This window comes from Opisthocomus hoazin, chromosome 5 (assembly GCF_030867145.1).
Source record: "Opisthocomus hoazin isolate bOpiHoa1 chromosome 5, bOpiHoa1.hap1, whole genome shotgun sequence".
Lineage (NCBI taxonomy): Eukaryota > Metazoa > Chordata > Aves > Opisthocomiformes > Opisthocomidae > Opisthocomus > Opisthocomus hoazin.
Window position 1 is genome coordinate 29,269,740 of NC_134418.1, and position 22,262 is coordinate 29,292,001.

A 22,262-nucleotide genomic window follows, 5' to 3' on the forward strand; every position below is an offset into this window, starting at 1 on the left:
ATAAGCAAATTTATGCTGCACTCATCCTTTTTGTGGTTATTAGTGTCATTTAGTATCATCTTCCTCCAGCAAATTGACTCACCAAGCAAAATGCACAAGTGCACTTTAAAGTGGATCACATTATCACGCCTACTTCTTCTGAAGAGCCAAGTGCCATTACTACTTTTCACAAGGAATAACTGCCTAAACTATTTCACATTCTGCAGTGCATCAACAGTGTACTTCCTCCATTCAGTTAGCAATTCAGAAGAGCGATTGAACAGTACTGCATGACTATCATATTGTTCTACAATGGAGATATAAAATCTAGTGCATCACTTTACGCCTCTTTAAACGTTAGGGTATTCTTTTCTGGAGCCTTTTCATCGAGATATGTGATCGAGACACCCCTAAGGCCCTGATCATATTTGGGATATCCACAAGGTATTTGCATTAAAAATACTGCTTCCACTCATAAAACATATTAGAGGTTTCTCTCTCAACACTACTGTTCAGATGACATACAATCCTAGCTGCACAGTTAATTTCACAGTCAGCTGTAGACCAAAAGGACCAATGATGGCCAAGTGCTGATAGGATTTTATTTCAGAAATAGCTTCACATTGTTCACTAGTGTGCCTTCTTCCTCTGTATGCTTTATTTTCTAGAGGGTGGGTAGAGTATCAAAGAAATACAGCAAGGATGCAGGCTGTTAAATGGTAAGGTTATGACTAAAACTATGAACTTGGAACCAGAAACCAGGAAACTAAGAATCAGGAACAAGAAGAAATTTTGGCTAAGAAGCACAGCGAGGAGAAGGGCTAAGGGTCAGAACTGAGAGCAACCAACAATCTGCTCAGCTGAACAGCATAGCCAGAGCCCAGCCAAACCCCATATCCTACATTCAGAGCCGAGATAAGAAGTAGCTAGTGCTTGAGCTGGACAAATTGTGGCCAATCAATGTCCAGGGATGATGGTTAAATAAACTGGAAGAAAAAAAAGGAATAATGTTGTAGCCAGGGATCACATTTTGCCACCACACATTGGGATAGCTTCTTACGCTTGATTGCTGCAGCTGTCTCTACCCAGAATTATATGCGGGTCATCAGTCTCCTGGGAGTCTGCCTGTGGTAGCCTGGTGGCTCCTTGCACTTGATAGCTCAGGGGTGCTTGTCAAGGAGTGCTTGTCAAGAAACTGTCAGGAAAATCACTAAAGCACACACTCAAGCTCAGATCTCAGTGACTTTTGATAGGACTGACCTTTGTGCCTTTGAAAATCTACCCCTTGTTCTCTCCAAAGTGGTGGCTTACCATGTGGTCTGCTGTGTTTACAATTATGCGTGTTTGGTGTTTCTGTGACCTCTTTTCACTCATTACCACTGCACTTACTGTCATCGCAAAAGAAGGGTAATGATTCTTTTTTTTTTCGCAATTGTAACTAAAATGCTACCACAGCAGAGGGTATGACTTGGCCAAGGTCTTTATTATGCAACTGTATGCAGATCACTGTAAATTGCATCATTCATCTAGTTCAGTGATGCAGCACCAAGGTCACTGGGCATTTTTAAGCGAATGATAAGACCATAAGTCTAATAAATGTGCTTGGTAATCACAGCAAACATATTGTCATTGTCACAGATGTTATTCTTTCAAAATCACTTGGCAAACACAACTAAACACAGCCGTTGTGCATGCTCTGTCCTCTCACAAGAATGCACCATCAGGAACACTGAGGAGGTAAGATTGTTTAAGCAGACAAGCCGTGGCCTCCAGCTACAAAATGGTGCTTCTGACTGCACCATTGCAGCTTACTCAGAATAAACACGTGAGAGGCTGAATGAACATGGACTCAGCAAAGGGCAAATTTTGACAGCGAGCAGATTTTGAAAAGGAACGTATCCATTAGTAATGCTAACACAGGTAGAGATCAATTTCATATTATAATGATCTAGGCAGGTTTACATTAATGATCCAGTTTATTTTTGTCACCATTTTGCTGCAGTAACCCATTACTTGCTGATCCAAAAGCCTTCTCTTATCTGCCAGAAAATACATTAAACACCAAATGCATCATGTCACTGTGTGCTTTGCCATTATGTGCAGTGATTCTCCATAAGGCTTATCAGATGCTGCAATTGCTGATCTCTTTGAAAGGATATACATCATATCCCAGGCTATGTCACCACATTGCTCATGTTATGCCCTCAAAAAGTGGCGATGTACTGCCCAGAACTTGTTGCAGCTCCAGTGTCTTGCAACCTAGCATATATATGTATATTTTTATTTTTACATATGTGTATGTATATTAAATATGTGTATATTTTTGGCTACCAGACATGAAGAAGCCCAAAACAGCCTGACCACTAAATATGGTCCTGATAATAGGAGGGGAAAAGGAAATTTGAAACAGATGCAATTTCTTGAATTCTTGGTTCACTTATACCCATTATTGACATGAATAAAGGTCAGTAATTCAACATTACTGCAAAATTAACTTAAGACCATTCAGTGGACAGAAAATGCCAACTTGTGAAGACAGCTGTTTAGCAAGAAGCTGAAGTAAACGTAGTGGCAAGACAGATCTAAGACAGGACACAGAGCTGGCACTCTCATGCTCAAATGACATAAACAATGCAGTCATGAAATCAGTTTCACTGCTTATCTATATCAGCCTTCTGTGGCTTCCTTGATAAAAAATGGAAAAATATTACCCTTTGCTAATGGAGCTATTTCACCAGGAAGCACGGCATGTGTCCAATTCAATGTGTCAACAGCTTTCAGTCCTCAGCTCAGTTTACCAACAGTTAAACTATCCAAGGCCTGTATTATAACCTTTTAGAGATGGCGTGTGACAAGATGATTTTTGGTAAATGGAGGAACCTTGGTACTACAAATGCGGCCCCTTGACTTGCCAAGGAGAGCAGGTCTCTGGATGCAACCTGACATTTTGTCAGCAGCTGCTGTTCAGATAGCCATTTTATCATCATTGCATACTCTGACCCACGCGATAGCCCCCCTCTCACTCAGAATATGTTCACTTTCATACGCTCCTGCATTTTGTTGCAACAGAACAGCAAAATGTTTAAACTACAGCAGAATGCTGCAAGCTCATTTCTGAGGGTGACCTTGAGGACGTCTGGCACACCAGAAGTGCAGTGGAAGACAGGCAAGCACTTTGTCTCCTATACCTCTCCTATAGTGCCTGTGTCCAACACTGGTATCGCCATCTGAAATAACAGAAAGGAACTAAGCAGGGCCCATTCTTCTGTGCGAATGTGCATTCAGAATTGAACTTTCATGTGCATGCTAAACTAAAGATAGATTAGAAATCTTCACCCTCCAAATCCATGATTTTTTTTCCCCTTTTTCTTTGAAGCTTATGTTTAAGTCTTGTGATTTTTTTTTAACTCTTCAGGGTGGGAAGTATGAATTAAAAATCAGTCTGTGACCCATTATTATTTTATAATCCTCTCTTTGGCAAGCTGAAAGTAACAGCTTGCCAGGCTTGTATTTAAACTTTCATAGCATGATGTGACAGAGTGAAATATGATGGCCCAGACAAGAGAAAAGACAGAAAAGCTAGGTGGTGTTGAGAAGACCTGTCCAGAGAGGCAGAACAAGAGTGTATTACCAAATACACATGCTTTGCACTGATCTTAGACCAAAATAACATTTATTTTTGAGGAAGTAACTGCTTAGAATATTGACCATAACATTTTCAGATTCAGGAAGCACACAGGAATAAGCGGGCCAAAAGTATCATCATGGCCATTCTGACCTTCAGAAAGGAGAGCTAGGTAAAAATGAGGAATCTCGTTTAGAAGAATGTAAAGCAGGATGGCTAAGAGATTTAAATCCTCACAGGCAGCATAGAGACCCCTGAAGGACACTGTACCAGGAGCACAGCACCAGTGTATACCACTTGCTGGAAATCCTTTGGGAACAGGTAAAAGGAAATGAGGGTGGTTAAGCAGTAAAGCAAGAGAAATTCTTGAAATGAAGAAGTGAGCATTCAAAATGACGAAGATGCATCTCAGTGAAGAAAAGAAAAAAGTTATAAATTCTGAGAGAATAAACATAAAACTATAATTAGACTAGCATTTGCTTTGTAAATGTTGTGGCAAAATTTCAAGGTGTTCATTTTCCCTGTAAGTAATTTGACTTGCCTACGACATCAAAAGGCAAATTGATAGGTTGATTCACTGGTTCCCCTGCCATTCATATCATGCAGATCAGGATGAAAATTAATATAAAGTGTTGTGGAATATAGACATTTTATACTTGTTTTAGGCAGTATAAATGATAATAGGAAGTGTAGGACAAAAATGGGTCTTAATGTTTCTAAACCATCTTCTCTGAACTTCAGCAGAAGTGCAACCATATGAATCTTTCCCTCTTCAGAAATGAGAATTCCATTAGTGCATGCTAAATCAAACTGCCTGATTTTGTAACCATACCCAAGAGTCACTTGAGATGTTTATCTGTGCCTCATTAGTGGCAAATTTACTCCCTGACACAGCAGGGCCAAATCTGTTGCAATTGCAAATGCTGATCTTCCAAATTCACACACTTCCCACTTCTATGCAACAAGATCCTGCCTAGTTATACCCACAATTTGCTCTGGGATCATGCCTCCCGCTTTGCTTCTCTGTGTCTGTGTTCCTAGCCTTGGAACAAAGAAATGGATAAGCACAGCAAGTATTTTCCCATAAATAAGTTGTGCTTTTCTAAGCAATTGGCTTAAGTAAACACATTACCTTTTGTTTACTTCTCATGACCCCTAGTCTGAACTAGTTCCAGTGGAGTTCAGTAAAATGAATTCCAGAATATTTTGCACAAGAATTCTTAAAAAGCAAATATGCCAGCAATGAGAAGTACTTATTTCAAAGGCTCTTTCAATTCAGAAACAGAATCACAAGCCTGAGGACAAACAGATCATCTAATTTACCTCTGACCTGAAAAGTATTAGGAAGACAATTCATTTTATATATTCTTGAGCAGTTTTGCCATGCTAAGCATCTGAATAAGTGCTTGCACTATCAGGACCCTCTCTCACAGAATCATTGGTCTTCTATCTAGAGAGAGAAATATTTTCTAGGCATTTCACTGCACAGTTCAAAATAATGAATAAAGTGGAAGATAATCAAGATCATAAAAGTATTCATTGAGAAGGAAGACACCCTAAAACACTGATGAAATAATCTGCTGCCATTTATTTCCTTCACATTTCCCTTTATTTCATTTATTTCTTTCCCCTAGCCCTTTGCAAAGCTACATTCATTTTCTCTACCACTGCCGACTGGATTTTGCTCTTGTTATGACTGAACACACATCTCCATTTTCTCTTGATGGCTTGATACTTGTAATATTATATTTTGAAACACCATCTTGTGCATTCTGTGCTTCACTGCTGTTGTAAAAATGTTAGGTTCCTGTAAAACTAAAAGCAGCAAATAGATTGGAGGGAGGGTAGATAAAATTGCAAAGATTTGTATTTTGCTTGCTCAAATAGAGTTCTGCCTGTCAGGAGACATTTTTAGGAGTTGCCTTTGCTTTGTGTGGTGCTTTTCTGCAGTGACAACAGGCGGTGGTTTAGTGGCAATTTTAAAATATAACATTACTGTATATTACAAACAGTACAATAGTGTTTTAGACAGTAACATCTTTAAAACAACCAAACAAACAAACAAGATGACATTCCTAGTTTCCTCTCTCTGTTGTAGCAACCTGTTCTCAGACAATTCTTCAACATCACAAAGCAGGGCCACTCATTCTTCTGTTAAAAAACCCTAAACCCACACACATGAATTCTGAATATTAATTAGTAATTTTATAAGAAGGCAAGCTGGTTTTTTTGAAACAAATAAATTTGTATTTTCACTTAATTTACTAGGTCTATTAAATATTTACTTTATTGCTTTCCAGTTTCTAGTATATGTATTATACATTAAACACTCCGAGAAAAGATTTTTTTTTAATTATCATTTATTTCACATTTTTTCCACTTCTAGGACCTTCGCAATACAAATGTTTTTCTTTAAGCTGGAAGACTTTCAAAACACCATTTATGCAGTCATCTACCTGGTAGCTTGATTTTTTATTTCATTATCAGCCATTAGGCAAATACAAGGTAAGTCATATAATCTAATTTTGTTAATGGAACTTAATGTAACTCTAGGCAATCTAAAAATAAGTAAATAACCCCTTGCCCCTCCAACAACCATAAAGAGACTGTAATCAGGCTACCAGAAAATAAATCTCAGAAAACCGTTAGAAGTGCAAAAAGTCCATAGAGTAAAGCACACGGGTACGCGACCAGAAGCTGCTGTCCTTCCATAGCCAATGCAGAGGTAAAAATTTTGGAGGCTGACAAACTGCACCATCCAATAATAGACAGAGCTAACAAAGTTCCCAGGGTCCCCCTAGGAGAAAAACAAAAGAAACGAGACAGAGTCCACTTGTTAGTAAATGTAGCATTGAATCTTATCAAACTCAAGTTCATGTCTAGCAGCTTGTTATTCATAAGGTAACAGTCACTGGAAGAACCAAGGACTGACTGACTTAATGAAAGTCAAGCCTGAGAAACAAATTAAAATAGTAACAGGGTAAAAAAAAAAAAAAAAGGTAATTTCTTCTGCATGGATAAAAGCAGCAGCTTCATCAGGAGCACTCCTAAAAGGACAAGTGCATTTCCAAATAAATCTTCCAGGGCTTCAGCAGATGCAGCAGCTGAAACTTAATTTTAAAGTTAGCAAAGATCCTGTTGCAGCCAAAATCATCTTGTAGGAGTTGTTTGGATCTAAAATGACACTACAGACCTACTCTTCCATCAGGCAGCCTGATGGCCTGGAGAGCCTGCAGTTTGGTAACACACGGCACAGGTTTTCAGCGTGCCTCCGACTCTGAGGAGAGGCAACGAGGCTTAGAAGAATGACACCCCAGGTGACCGGGCAGAATGGTATTCACTGCCTCCCAGCAGAAAGCTCAACCGGTCTTTTAAAAAAGGGTGCACACTGAGCAGATAGTAAGGGATGGGAAAAAAACCACTGAGAAATAATATTTTGCTCATCCCGGCATCCTTCTCTGCGAAAAGAAAGGAGGGTGGCTTTCCACACTGCCCATCGGTGGCACCTGGGCCCTTCTGAAGTTACCTTCTGCCACGTCTCAGGTGCAGGGTGGCCCAGAGAACTGACAATTATGGGACTATGCTCAAAAGCCCACAGAAATACTCCTGCAGATTACAGACAGCTCACTATTAAACCCTGTAGGAACAAAATCTTGCCAATAAATAATGTTTCACATATGCTTTATTTGCGCTCCGCATTTGCAGCCTGCTTCTGTAAAATGCATGAGATCACGCACACAATACGCTGCTGAAGTACCTAATGAGATCGGCTGCGTTACACGCGCTTGCTGTGTCGGTCTCAAGGACTTGGAGAATGAATCAACCTCTGCCACTTGCTAAACAACCTCCTGGTGCCCTACTCTTCCAAAGTATCAGCAAAACAGAACCAGAGGTGAGAAGCAGTGCGCTTATGTCCATTTATCAGAAATAATCACCGTTAATATTATTATTGCAGTTGAACCATGATGAGTAAAGCTGTCCCTATATAATTGACTTAATTTACTTAATGCAATCATATCACATAACATCGTTCATTTCTTGGCAATCCAGTCTCCAGGCCAACAAGGTGCTTTGTGTTGTCAGCTCTCAGAACTTCAAGGAAGGAAGGAGAGAACTGATTTTAAGGTGACTCAGCACCTCATTGCAACTTCAACCTGTTAAAAATAAAACATTAAAGACCATGTGATTTAATATCCTCAGTTTAAGTGTTCCTTAAACCTATACAGTGGCATTCAGGGAAACTACACTGGACTCTGTGAACGAAGTTCCTGGCCTCTGCTCCAAGTGGAGATGCTAAGATGCTCACCTAAACACTTAGCCAGAAATTCAGAGCTGGTACGGATGGCTCTTTGAGCAGGTACCCATGCTGGCAGAAGGATGGGATGTGACAGGAACAGACTGTGCAATGACAATTTTCAGCTAGTGTAATGATCTTTAGGGCGCTATCACAAGGTGGTACAATTTAGAGCTGTGACTGTTCTGCCTTGCACTGAGAGTCCAATAGGCTCTCATGGTTTGTTCCAGGACTGGCAGTGAACAGGATGGAAATGTGGCATAAAATGTTATTGGAGCCAAGAGATACTTCTGTACACTGACAAATTCAGTCCTGGATCTAACAGCATGTTGCTGCCAAAAGGAATGGTTTGGCTTTAGCAGAGAGCTTGTGTCTGGCATGCCCATGAGGGCCAAATCCTCAAGCATGGGAGAGGGGCAAAAGGCAGATGTCACGTTCACAGTGATCAAGAGGACCAGGGGTGTACCAGCATGAGATTGAGCTGGGGGGACAGACATGATTGGGCCTCCTCCACTCCTCTCACAGCCTGCAGATGTGGTAACCAAATAGGTCCTTTGCATCAGCTGGGCCTAAGAATTTTTTTCTCTAGTCTTACGCTCCTTTCCTTCACTGTTTAGTCAAGGAAGTTGCTTGACCACTCTGTTCAGGGAAGTGATAGCAAAGAAGTGTTGTTTTTTCCAGGAATAAAGTCTGCTGATGTTTCTCCCAGAAAGGTGGTGCAGCCACCTTGGGCTCAGACATGACAACAGCACAGAGGGGCACAAACAAAGCTTTGAGACAGCCTGGTTCCATGCCAGTTTGTATAAGAGAAATGGTCATCCCTTTGGTACTTTTCAGCACTGTCCTGATTTCAGCTGGAATAGAGTTAATTTTCCATCCAGTAGCTGCTGTGTTTTGGATTTAGTACAAGAAGAATGTTGATAACACTGATGTTTTCAGTTGTTGCTATGAAATCAAGGACTTTTTGCAGTTTCTCATATTGAGCTAATGAGCAGGCGTGCAGGAGCTGGGAAGGAGCATAGCCAGGCAGCGAGCCAAGCTGGCCAATGGAAATATTCCATACCATAGACGTCATGCTCAGTTTATGAATGGGGGTTGGAAGCTCTCTGTTCTTCTCGTTTCCATGAGTTTGAGTCCTTTCTTGTCCAGGAGTTTGATTTTTTTCAGGAAGTTCGGGATTTCGGGGTTCTGCGATCGTTGCTCAGGGACTGTCCACAAATCGGTCATCGAGTGGTGAGAAAAACTGTATTGTGTATAGTTTGTTTTTCATATTCATTATCATTGTTATTATCATTAGTATTATTAGAATTAGTCTTTCCTTTGTTGCCTTATTAACCTGTCTTTATCTCAGCCCACGAGTTTCCCCTTTTGTCTGTTTCTCCTCCCCATCCCACTGGGGGGGGAAGGGGAGGGGTGAGTGAGCGGCCATTGGGTCCTAGGTGCCGGCTACTGGGTTAAACCGTGACGAGCACTGAACAGGTTCTATATTTTGCTTCATTCACTTACAGTGAAATAGCTAATCATGAAAATCGAAAATTGTTGGATTAATATCTAACTTTGCAATAGATGTGTGCATTATCTTATGTGTATTTTCTGTGAAAACAAACATTGAAGTTAGTTGCTGACAAATTGCAATGGACAGAAATAACATTTTTACAACTACTAGAAAAAAATCATGCATGTATTGCTGTCTTTTCTTTGCCACTTTAAATAAGTTTTTAAATTAAAAATAATGAAACATATGTTGGATTTAAATGCGGCCACTTAATTTTAATAGCATGTTTGTAACAGTTAACCTTGGTACTTGCTGTGTTCAAGCAGTTTCACATAGTGAATGAGAAAGGACCGCAGAATCCTGTAGATAGGCACTTATCAATTAATTTCAGAAATAATGGTTTAATTTTGTAAAGGCTATCGCAGTACAGTATTTATAGACCTTCAAAATATGTGTTTTCTGTAAATTTGCAGCATTTTACAAATGTGCAGTGTATGGTTGGGGATTCCTTGTACATACAACAGTATCCTGCGCAGTTAAAACAGCTGGAGTTAGCCCCACCTGTCCTACGACTATGTATCTGCACCTTTTACTAGGGTGCACTATTAAACAGGTTAATCAAGAAAATGCAGGAAGTGGAGGAGAAGAGAAAATAAATGGCTTCTTCAGTATCACTACTGTTCATCTCATCAAGGACAGCTCAGAAACACTTTAATACATGGACTATGGTCAGGTTAACCCATCACAGCTCCACAGAAACAAACAACAAGGCTTGTGTCAAAATCTTCATCCCACCATATAATTCCCTTAAAATAACAATATATAAAATCGCTGCTTTTCCAAAGAAAACAAACAGGGGCACTTTCTATTTCATCAGCTGCCAAGTCCCATATGTTACAGACTGGAAAGTTAAAAATGTGAGTGAACAACAAAGACTAAGGAGGCAAAACATTATTAATAACATGTTAATGAGTGATAAAAGTACTGCTCAAGGCCTTCAGGCAAGACCTGGAGCTTCCTTGTACTTTGCTGTACATAAACACAGTCTTTATCTCAAAAGGCTTACCGAATGAGGAGGAAGGAAAGGCTTGCATACAAATTTCCTATTCACAGGCACATTACTGAACATCACACACAGATACATACACCAGCACACATTTGGTTTTTCAAAGTTTTCAATGCTATTGTCAGGTTTGCAATTACACCACAACTATACTTCAGAGTATACAACTCTACTACATCTTTAAGACTTGTTCTAATTCTCCAAATCATTAAGGGTTGGCTGATTATTTCATTCTGTCACACAGAAGTCAGTCAACAGAAGGAAAGGAAGTATAAGGATGGAAGCCTGATACTATGAATAAAAACGAACAGCAGAATCAGCTACATAAAACCAAAGTCTGGGAGTCGCTTTTGAAATTGTTACTTGAGTTTGGCCGCTGTTGCCTCTGCAAAACAAAAAGCACATTTGGGGCTGCTGCAAAAATCAAAGCCACTCTCAGTCCAAGTAGGAAACAGTGAAATTAAGGACTCATATTAAAATGAACATCTATCACCCCTCTCAAACACAGTTCAGTTTTGTCCATTTCCACCTACCCACACCAACAAAATTGTGTTTTTCTTCACAGTTTCAGAAGCCAACATTCTCTACACAACCATTTACAAAATGTTTTGCACAACACCAGCTTTCCAACTTACTGTCCTCCATACGATTCCTGTTGTCATAGACCGGTACTTACTGTAGCGAGAAGACAACTGCAGAAGAGGACAAAATCACCATGGGCAGCAGGCAGTAGCCCAAGACACTTGCAACGCAGCCATGCGAGACTCCTGGGATGCTCATCAGGTTGAGAAGGGCATGCATAGCAAAGCACCCAACGGCACTCATGCCATACACATAGCCGAAATGAACTTTTCCTGCCTGGAATAAAGATGAGTAACCATGAAGCGTCAGAAGTGAGCAAGTGACCACAAAATGTTGGGAGAAGACTGAAGGCAAGCACTAGGTTTGTTCCTTTTTCTTGCTGACACTTTCTCTTCACCTCACCTACATCGGTTCAATTGTTAATCACAGCTGACACTTTGGGGTGATTTTTGCATCAAAAAATTCCAAGGTACAATTGTGAGAATGTGCTTGTCACTGATTTAAACTTATAAGGCTTATTCTCAGTCTTACTGTAATTGGGCTCCAAACAGGACAGGAATTGGTTGGGGGGACTTGGGGAGGTATAAATGGTAAAAAACTGAGAAAAAATTATGGAAAGCACATTTTAGTATCAGGTAAAATCTTTTCCGTAGGTGCACATGGGGCTGTGCAAAAATGTCCTAAGTAAAATGATGACTCCACTTACTTAATATGCTTCACGTTTTCTTACAGACCTCCAGCTTTAAGCAGGCCTGCAAAAAACTAGTAAACCTTTGCTGAAAGTATGCTGGTTTTCAGGATGAATGTGTCCATTCTTCCCCTTGACTACCATGAGAAAGACACATCTCTGTGCTTAGATCAATACAACGTGTTCATTTCAACATAAACCTTAGTAGTAACTGTCAGCTTGTGTTCTTGTTTTGTTCCAGAGAATGAAAAATTCCCCAGGTGTTTTTTTCTTCCAGGTTTTATTCCTTTGTGTGAATTTAGTGCCTGTGAAAGGTACTAGCCTGACAGCCTGGAGCCTGATGTTTTCTAATTTATACACAAAGCTAGTACAACAGGCAACAGTGGCCACAGCACCACCAACTTCTTCATCTCCTGCCATCAGTTTGAAGGATCACCTCCGGGCATGAGGGCATTGTTCACTCCCGAAAATGAACACTCACAAAAGACTGTTAAATATTTTTTCTCTCTCTTCAAGCTTCCAACAAATGAAATACTGAATGCTGGCTATGCAATACTGTTGGTTTGGTATCTGTACATCAGAAATAAACAGCAATTGGGACTAAGAAGGTTTTGTTTGCTTTGTGTTGGAACTTTGTATCCTAAAGATGACATGCACTCATGAAGAAGAAAGCTCAGACCTTGGACCCAACTCTTAACTCAGCACCATGGAATAAAATTCTCACATGAAGGGCCACAATGCATTATCTTCCTAAGACATAACAATACGTATATACATACTTAAAACACAGGTATGTTTGTGCATACATACACACACACACATCCATATTTTGCACACATACATATTGCACATGATAAACCACATGAGAATCAAAACTAATAGAGGATCTCAGTTTCCTAACCATTTTGCAGCTTATGGTTGGATTCTCTTGTTATGGATAAAGGTGGAAACATTATTGAAACTTTTTTTATGGTTTGCAATATTTACAAGTATCTCTTCCATGACAGTTAAGGAGGATTGAGAAGACCTCTCATCCATACATTTTAATAAAATCTGGGGAAACCAGCCTTGAGGACCTTCCTTCTCTGTCGCCTCTTCCTGCATCCTTTTGGGTGGAAACTGATCCCTGGATGCCAGCAGTATCTGAGCCAGACAGATACAAAACAATGCAGTGGAGAGAGCCTAATCTAGCAATGACACCACCTGAAAGTGCTAATGCTGCAGGTTGGTGACAGGTCACCAGCTCCAGCTGGAGAGCAGCACGCTTATGTGAAAGGCAGCCTCAGTCAACAAGGCCTGTCTCTACATCCACGCTGTTACCCTGTTGTCAGCTCGACCTGGCTCACTGCTGAGCTCTCCTTTGGTTCCAGCCCTCGAGGTTAGGTCAGGTACAGCCAGGCTGTACCTGTTGTCCTTGCAACTTCCCGAGTGCTGGCCTTTTCCCTGCCACTATGATCCCCATAAAGGACTAACCTGTTCCTGAACTAACAGCGTAAGAAATCTTCCTATTTAGGAACAGTCTTTTGCTGACATTTGCATGCTATTGGTATAAAATAATCAGAAAATATTGCTTTACCAAATAAAATTAATAATAGCTAGAGATAACGTGGGAGAGCAATACTAGCTCAGATTGTTATCAATTACAGTTTCAGTCATTAAAGATTTGTAGTAAGTTTAACATCAGCAATGGTTTGGGGCATCATTCACTACAGACCAGCTAAGAAAAGCTCTGTCTCAAACAGATGCAATAACTAGAAGCTAATATTTTAGACTGTTCATTTCAGTGTAGCTAATTATTCCACACAGCACTATTTAGCAGCTTAATTTAAGATTAAGAAATTACTGAGACACAGACGAGGGGAGCACTAGCAGCTAACTGAAATCTCCACTTGGAGAAATGTTTGGTTTGTGGTGCAGAGGAATGAGAGAAAAAAAAAAGCAGCTGAACGTGTTGGTTCCAATTCCAGACTTTCTTAACATATGTAAATATATTGACTCACACATGCAGGAATACTCCCAATTCACAGTGATGTAAGCAAAATCAGAATCAGGCTTGATTAGTCTGGCAGGCTTTGATGAACTGAAAGAGCTAAATTTGTCCTGCGGAAGGAACAAGGTTAGAAGAAAGTCAGACTTTGTGCGCTTGTTTGCTTCTGCCTAGAGTGGTTACTACTATGCTTACTATACTAAGTGGATGGGGAAGTCTGATTTCGTACAAATGACTATGTAAAATGCAAAGCAGCTGAGACTCGGGCTTCTGCTAACTTTTGCACCGCCGCTGGTTTTCTATTTGCAATGGAGCTGCCCTGCTTTACGCCAGTATGAGGAAGATCAAGTCATGCTGCCAGGCTAACAACCCTTTCCTCTCTTCCTCTCTGCTCTGAAAGAACTGCTACCATTTGAAGAATATCTTTGCATATTTTTCCATACTTAAAAAGCTGAAACTAAATAAAATTTATAAATTATTTTTGGAAAAAAGCTCTCAACCAAATTATGTTCCTGGTGCTATTAGAAGAGAATTATTCAAGTACAGAAGGGTATCATAGCTTACACAGCTTAAGAGCCACTTCAGTATTCAAATACATCCCAGATAAAATGAGCAGCCTGAATTTATAAGGTGGCCCATGGAAATCCCATGGACATCCCACAGACTTACTGCTGTGGAGTTGTGGCACAAAACCACTGGACTCTATCAGAGGAGTTCTGCTGGCCTAAAACTGGAGCATTGAAAATAGTTGTTTTTCTAATGACATGTAAAACTTTTAATATCCCAGAATAAATACAGTAAGTACTTTATTTCAATAACAGTAGTTTAATATTCATTGTTGGCTATCCAGGGAGCAAACTCAACAGCAACCTTTTTTTTTTTATTATTCCTTTCATTTAGCTTTTCTTCCTATTTCCTGATTATAATCAATTCAATGCATTCTCCTTTTATTCCCCTCATACCTTTATTTCTTTAGGTGGAAAATAGCCTGTCTTCTCTCGTTTCCCATCTTCTTTTCTTTTTATTCCCTTTCCTCCTGCCTCTTCTACCCTTTTAAAAGATTTTTATTTTTATAGGGACATACATCATAATAATACTTGCCATTTATATTGCAGTTTGCACATTCAAGGTACTGCACAGACAGTACAAATTGAGTAAGAACTTGCAAGAGTCTCCTGATTCAGCACTATTTATCACAGAGGAAATGGAGAATTAGAGCCTCGTTTCTCTCACCTCAGTTGCTAGAGCAGTAAAGCCCTTCCCAGAATGGTCCCACCTTATCCCTGTCTGATAAATTGCTGCCGACAATCAGAGCTGTACTTCAGCAGGACTGGAGAGCCCCTGTTGTCAGTGATAAATAGATGAATTTGGAGTTGTGTGCAATTCCTGTCCAACTTTCCTCCTGTAGGAAAGCTATATTCATAAAGAAGTTAAACACAGGCTACAATATTTTGTTTAGCAGATGACGTAGAAAAAAGAATATACACTACAAAAGCACTAGAAAAATTTACAGGAACGTACTGTAAATTTGAAGCAGGGGGGAAAGACTGTTTCCATTAACTTTTTTCAATTATTTTAGTTACATAAAGATAATATCTTTTGATATCTCTACATTCCCCAAAATAATATTGAGAGATGATAACTTCAAAACAGTAGCAAAAGTGTTAGAAAACTGGGCTGGTCTACTATGCCTTTTTATTCCCTCCTTTTAAACCTCCTTGTTAGGTCCTTACCTAGCACACACTGCCATGCTTCAGGTGTTCAGAGCCTCCCTAGGATATACACTGCAGAGATCTGTCCCTTGTTCATATTATCCCATCCCAAAAATGGTGTGGTCTTTTATTCCCACTGGAAGTAATACATCACTTCACCTGTATCACATCTACATTACATTTAAACTTTATGCATGTACTTTCAAACCACAAAGACCTTTTAATATATAATCTCAGAACAAATGGCAGCAAATGACTCATTTTATGATAGTCCTATATCTTCTGCAACTTCACATGCATTATCACCTGGGCATTAACTTGTTAGAAAAGAATTCCCTTCAGATTTCTACTACATCCTACCAGCAGCAATGTTGCTCCAAGGGCCAAACAGAAAACCATAGGTCCGGTGAGGTCTGTCTCATTCATAATGCTGCCATCTGCAGGCTTCATTGGATTTAGAACCATTAATGTTTTTTGCCATATATGCTCAAAATTGATCCCAAGTTCTGCAATGAGAAATTCCAGTATTGTTAATTGCTCACAAGAAAACAAAACTTTTATAGAAACCCATTAGGCACCACAAAACCCAAAACAAGCAAACAAATTCATCACTTTAATGAAGATAATATGGTAAGATGATCTATTCTGTAGTAGGAACATGCTGTCTCTGCTATATAACCAGTATATCTGAGACTCATCTCTGATTCTAAATTGGAATATTAATTTATTGAAATCAGTTTTAGGCAGTGAACCAAAAAATGCCCTCAGCATTTTTGAGTTAATATTTGGTTTTCTTATATTTAAAACACATATATCTAGTGCCACACTACCTTAGATGTTGAAAAATATGTTAATTAACAGTAACTGCAGAATTCAAGATACCCTAGAACACCGAGGACAGAGATATATGGTTTAATTCTGGCAAATCTGACAAGAGACGTGTCTTAAGGCTGAACTGTCAGAGGCACTTGAAAATTACATTCTTCCCTTCAAGGCAAGTTAATAATACTTTGTGCAGCACTTTACAAGCTTTTCTTTTGCATTTAAAAAGTAGTTACCGAGGACCCCTAGAAACAGAACAAAATTCTTCCCCATTAAAGTAGATGGGATGCTGTCATTAACTTCTCTGGGGCAAAGACTTCCCTTGTAACTTCTGCAGAAACACTTCAGTTTGCAAGAGTAATCATCTTCCCTGAGATGCTCCAGCAAGGAAAAAGTTAAGTTCAGAACTGGCTGCCAGAACTACCACAACTCACACGTGTTAGATCTTTTTGGAAAGCCAAGTCTTTACCTTATTCCACAGATCCACCATCTCTAGCTGAGCCAAAACATTATATAAATCAAGTTATTCTGTATTAAAATGTGTGCCTTTGGTCAGATTTATGTGGTAAACAGATAGGAACATCTCTGAAGCCCTGTGGATCAGAAGTAGTTGTATTTCAACATACTTTTCACAGGGTGGGCCACCTGCTGAGTTAAATGCTTGGAAGTCTGAGAGCTAGAGATCTAGCAGTTATCCATATCAAACAGAGTGATCTTGCTGGTTTTAAGGCAGTAGTAGTATCTTTTAAGTAGTAAAAACCCCGTTTGCCTTCCAGTAGGCAAAGGCAGGTTGAATATGCTCCTTTTACATTATGCTGAAATAATCACAAACAAATTCTCCAACTTTTTTTTAATGTAGCACAAGTATTTTGTAAACTACAAAATCAGCCACTAGGATATAGGATGGTTCAATCATCATAAAGAATGATATTGTTAGTGTAGTTAAATGATCACCTAATTGAAGCTGAAAGCAGCTTTCTCAATATCTTTCCCACTGAAACAAGTTATTTAGGATCTTCAAAGCACTAGATTTATTACTAGATATGCAAAAATGATTATTATCAGTGTTTATTAGTAATAGATGTTCCAATATGTACCCACGATAAACACAACAGTGGAAAAAATATTTAGAAATGTGAATGCAAAACTTATTGTTATGCTGTCACCTAGTGGTAGTAAAGTATATGCTATATCTGCCATAAGGCCGAATGAATCCACAGCAAATTCAAATCAGAAAATGCAGGTTTAGGGGCACAGCCAGGCTTGGCAGCTCTGCTGCAGTTTCTCTAGTGACTGCCACTAGCTGGCCACACACATTGTCCATGGTTTTAATTTTACCTTCTAGCAAAGGAGGTTCCTCATCAAAACCATCAGCATAACTAAGAGAGGAGAGAGTGTCAGGACTGTACGTTGGTTGCAAAATCTGACCCATGTAACTCTGAGAGGACAGAAGCATTTCCGACGGGGCAAAAGCACTGGCTGGAGGTTGCTCTCCTGTCTGGCTCCTTGGACATGAAGCAAATCACAGCAAAACAGGTAACTGCAATGAGCAACTTCACAATAGCTTAGAGCTGCTTGCCCATAGGCCATGGTTTAAATTTTCAACTGTTTTCAGTTTGGGGCTTTTGGAAATTTTCTGGGCACAGTAACCGCCACAAGTCGTGAATGCCGACACCGGACTTGTTTCCCACAACCCCCTCCGAAACCAGGCAGGGCACTTGCCAGCCTGCCAGCAGGTTGCAGCCCATCGCACCCACATCTGTGCCTGTCCAGTGCAGGCAATGGCACAGCGCAGGCCCCCGGGCTGGGGGTGAGGGGAAAGGGAATTCAGGAACTGTGAGGGCACCCACAAACTGAGGCACTCCTGACTTTTTCACCAAGCAGCCTGGTGACGTTCCTCAGATATGTCCATACTGCTACTGAAGCCACATATTTTAGATCAATGATTTTTTTTTCTTGAATCTGAGAAAGACCTTCAAGAATTTCCAGAAATATGTGCCCCAAAATCCACATTAATAACATGAAGCTCAGTCACTCCGATTAGGTAAACAACCTGTAACATCTGTATCTGTAAAAGCAGTATGGAACCCAAACCTTTATGAAGAAAGGTTTAATTATAAGTAATTCTGCCTTGAAGGAAGTCTAGATGATCTCTTGAAGCTCTTTCCTCCCCTACTTTCTGTGATTCCCTAATTACTATTACATACGATTTTACTTCGGTACGACCAGAAGGCATAAGCCAAGTCTGAAATCCTGTGTGACTGAAACCAATACATCTATAACAGCCAGTGACATCCAAAAAGGCTGACAGGAATAATGAAAAAAACAGGGGAAAGCTGGGAAATAGTAAGAATATAACACAGAACAGCCCCAGAACTCCTAGAGAGAGCTAGGGCCATTCTCTCACCCTTTGAATTCCACTTCGGTGCTCTAACTAAACCCGCTCTTTATTTCCTGAGATTTTCCAGAGGGGTGGCACAGGCTCTATGGAGCACTGGCACCATGGGCAGGAGTGATGAAACACCTTTGTGGGGCACAGGTTCTATTGCCAGGAGGCCTGAATGCATGGCTGGGAGGAACACTGTTGGCTTGAGCTGGTTTCCTGCCGCTCATACCCTTCTGCAAGACCCAGGGCCAAGCAGATCCATCAGCTGCTGAACAGGGAAGCTGCAGCAACATCCAGCCTCTACCACACAGTTGTGTAAAAATCCCCTTAAGGGGAAACTCTCAGAACTTCTTTCCCTTAGTGTCCCTCTTCCAGGGGCAGAAATCACCAATAGGTTTAAAAAATACATGAAAAAAAAGAAGCAACAAGATTCCTCCCGTCTTCCTACTGCTACAGCTTGTATTTCTCCCCTGAAACTTCCACTGTGTTCATTATGCAATCTTTGTTTGGCAATTGCATACTGGTTTTTGTCAGTAATTTCATTTGAGCTTTGAGAAGTATCACCTTTTTTCTCTTTTTTTTTTCATAGCATACTTACTTTCTGCTTCCACAGACATTTTCATTAGATCCGTAACTGTTGTAACCTTCTTCCTGGTCATCTATGGTATAATTGGACTGGTAAAAGTCAACGTGGAACTGCTCGAAATTTGACATTCTGGTTGGAAAAAAGATCATAAGTATTGATAAAATCACCTTTGCAACCAGCCAATATCTATATTTTGAACAATCCTAAACTGAAATGAAAACAAAGAACCTTAAAGCCACAAACTCAAGAGAATCTTTCTATAGAAACACATAATAATATGGAAGTGACAAAAGGGGACTCTTTACTTTCATTTTTTATAACAAGAGAAATTAATCTTCTGCTACCATTAATTATTGCATATTAATTTACAAGTGGCATACAAGACTTCCTGTCTTGCTAGCATTACCAAAAATAACTTAAATACCCACAAGTACCCACAAGATTAACAATGGACTTCATCTCCTACACCACCGGGCCGATGCTGCAGGGCGCCTCAGGGGATTGCCTGATCCAGCCCCCAACCCACAGCAGGGTCACTGACAGCAGGGTGCCCAGGGCTGTGTCCGATCAGGTTTTGAACAGTCTGGCTTTGTCATCTTTACTCCTTCCCATCAGCTGGTTATATTCATTGATGAGATCCCCCCGAGGCCTCTCTCCTCCCAGCTAAAGTTCTTCAGTGATTTAGGCAAAGACCTGAGCAGTATTTGCCTGTAAATGCACAGATGTATGTATGCATTTCACCACTTGGCTAGCATTTATGTAATTAAACTCTTAAAACACGCAGCGAAGTTATATAAGCTGACTCATAACCACAACCATATCCAATTTACTTAGATTTTCATGTAAGATATTCATCTTTCCTAACATTTCCCATTTTCTTCACTTTTGCCCTGTTTTCCAACTTTCCAAAGGCCATTGGCAAAATATGCTTTTCACTTCACAGTTACTCTCACAGTTATCTCTGTATTTATCAAGGACATGCTGTTTATGAAAAATATTTTTGTAAATCTCTTCATAAGGTAAAAGTTATGAAGATTAGTATTTCATCAGGGACCTTGAAATGCTGCATATTGAAGTTTCAACACTGTATCCCATAATCAGACTAATTTGTGGGGACCCAATTCCTTCATTTACCCAGAGCATTCAAAGTAGAAGTTACATAATACTATTTTCTTAACTGCTGACCAATCATGCAGGATTTCCAAATTTAGAAGAGAAATAATTTTTACATTGTCAATATGAATTAATGCAAATTAATGGTACTAAGCTATTTACTGTGATTTTATTTGGAATTGCACATCAGTTATGCATTTGTTCAATAAAGATTTTACAGGGAATATGTTTTAAAAAACTTTAATTAGTACTTCTACCCCAACAATTCAATTCCAGTAAGTCTCTGATATTCTTTGCTGTCACTATAAGGAATTAAATAATAACTTAACCAGGTATGCTACAATCTGTGTAGTAGAAAGATAAACTTATTTTCCAAAAGAACTGGGAATTAAGGTTACTTACTTTTTAAAATATTTGATGAAAACTCCAGTCTGTTGAATTTACAAGTTGGAGTACACCTAAAATATCCTCTTGCTTCAACAGGGACGAGCTTAGTGCTATTTATAAGATTCTAAATTTGATCTTTGAACAGATGCATATGAAGGAAAAAAAACCCCACAACCTCTCAACATCACGGCCAGCATTTAACAAGAGCTAACAACAATAAGCAGAAAAGGATAGGAATCTTCAAGGAAAGCAGAACAAAATGAACAAACACTGTTCCATATATTTCAACCCAATACTCTAGATCCTAGTCTAGAGCTTCTTTCTTAAGTAGGTATTAATAAAGGTCCTGGTGGAGCCCTCATGAGCTGAGGTCTTAGATATTAAAAAGTTTTAACAATATGTAAGAATATCTGTTAAATGAGTAGCGTAAATACATTTACTTGGGAGTACGTTTCTAGCAGGGGTTTCTGCAGTGTGGACGACGGGACACATGCAGCCTTAGAGCCCTCCCTGTCAGCTGGCAGAAGGATCTGTTGGTCATGTGCCTCTTGGAGAGAATGTGATGCTCCCTGGGACAGCAATGGCAGAGGGGAGGAAGGCAAAGGCACGGCAGGACCTAGTTCCTCTGCTGGTCCAAGGCCAGGACCACCCTCTCCAGGCACATCCCCCTGCCCCATCGCTTCTCCAGGAGCTCTCATCCATCTGCAAAGCAGCCCCAGGCTGCCAGAGGCTCTCTTGCAGCGCAGCACCCACCAGGGCAAGTCTCTACTTAAAAGACAGCGAACGCTGCTCAGCTCTTTGAGGGTCTTTATGGAATGTGCAGACATCAGATTCACGGTTATTTTTTTTCATGCAATGCTTAGAGTGATACCTCCTTCTTTATCTGACCCATTGTGACTAAAACCTCAGGAACTTCTCTATAGTCCTGGCTACTAGAAAACTTGTAGCACAGCATTGATTTTGAAACAGCATTTAAACTTCAAAGACAGCTTTTCTATATACACATACTTTAGTATCAGGTACTTAACCAGTCGTAACAGGTGCTGCTTCTTTCACTTATTTATTGGATAGCTTCCCAACAAATGCTTGGGCTGCTTAATTTAAGGAATGGGACATTAAATGGGATGTATTATCAGGCCATTAATCTATGTCTCAGCTGCATATTAAATTCTGTGACGCTGAAGGTCAAATGACTTCCATTTCATTAGAATAATCATGCCCTGTACATGACCTACAATACTATGAGAGAATTATAGGTGCATTTTTAACAAAGAAAAAATGAAGTATACAAAGTTTTCACTCCGTATATATGTCCAAAAACGAGCCCATAAATTAAGGACGGCAAGAAGTAGAAAAATATAACATTTTTTTCTGCTAATTAAGGGCAATCTAACTATACAGAATTTATTAAAGCTATTGTTAAGCCTCCTTCATGCTCTTCAATGTCTCTCCTGCCGCTTCCAGAGTAACAGTTCATGCTACTACACCCACCAAGGTGAAATTTAAGTTTCAATTCTTAGCAAACTGATAATCTCTATAATGT

The 22,262-nt window shown here is 39.8% G+C and overlaps 1 protein-coding gene across 3 annotated transcripts; it reads right to left on the reverse strand.

The window, feature by feature from the left end:
- Nucleotides 1-5,211: 5,211 nt before the first annotated feature.
- On the reverse strand, nucleotides 5,212-20,919 carry YIPF7 (Yip1 domain family member 7). 3 transcript variants are annotated; one of them, XM_075420768.1, is made up of 7 exons: nucleotides 20,735-20,919; nucleotides 19,232-19,348; nucleotides 17,586-17,626; nucleotides 15,786-15,931; nucleotides 13,727-13,826; nucleotides 11,133-11,314; nucleotides 5,212-6,401 (listed from the first exon to the last, which is right to left on the reverse strand). In XM_075420768.1, the coding sequence occupies exons 2-7, from the start codon at nucleotides 19,345-19,347 to the stop codon at nucleotides 6,222-6,224; spliced, it is 765 nt and encodes a 254-aa protein (XP_075276883.1). In that variant the 5' UTR covers nucleotide 19,348; nucleotides 20,735-20,919; the 3' UTR covers nucleotides 5,212-6,221. The 3 variants fall into 3 exon arrangements, with proteins under 3 accessions (XP_075276883.1, XP_075276882.1, XP_009933792.1); XM_075420767.1 differs by having other exon boundaries at nucleotides 5,216-6,401; nucleotides 17,586-17,752; nucleotides 20,735-20,851; XM_009935490.2 differs by lacking the exon at nucleotides 13,727-13,826 and having other exon boundaries at nucleotides 5,220-6,401; nucleotides 17,586-17,752; nucleotides 20,735-20,844.
- Between the last annotated feature and the right edge of the window lie 1,343 nt (nucleotides 20,920-22,262).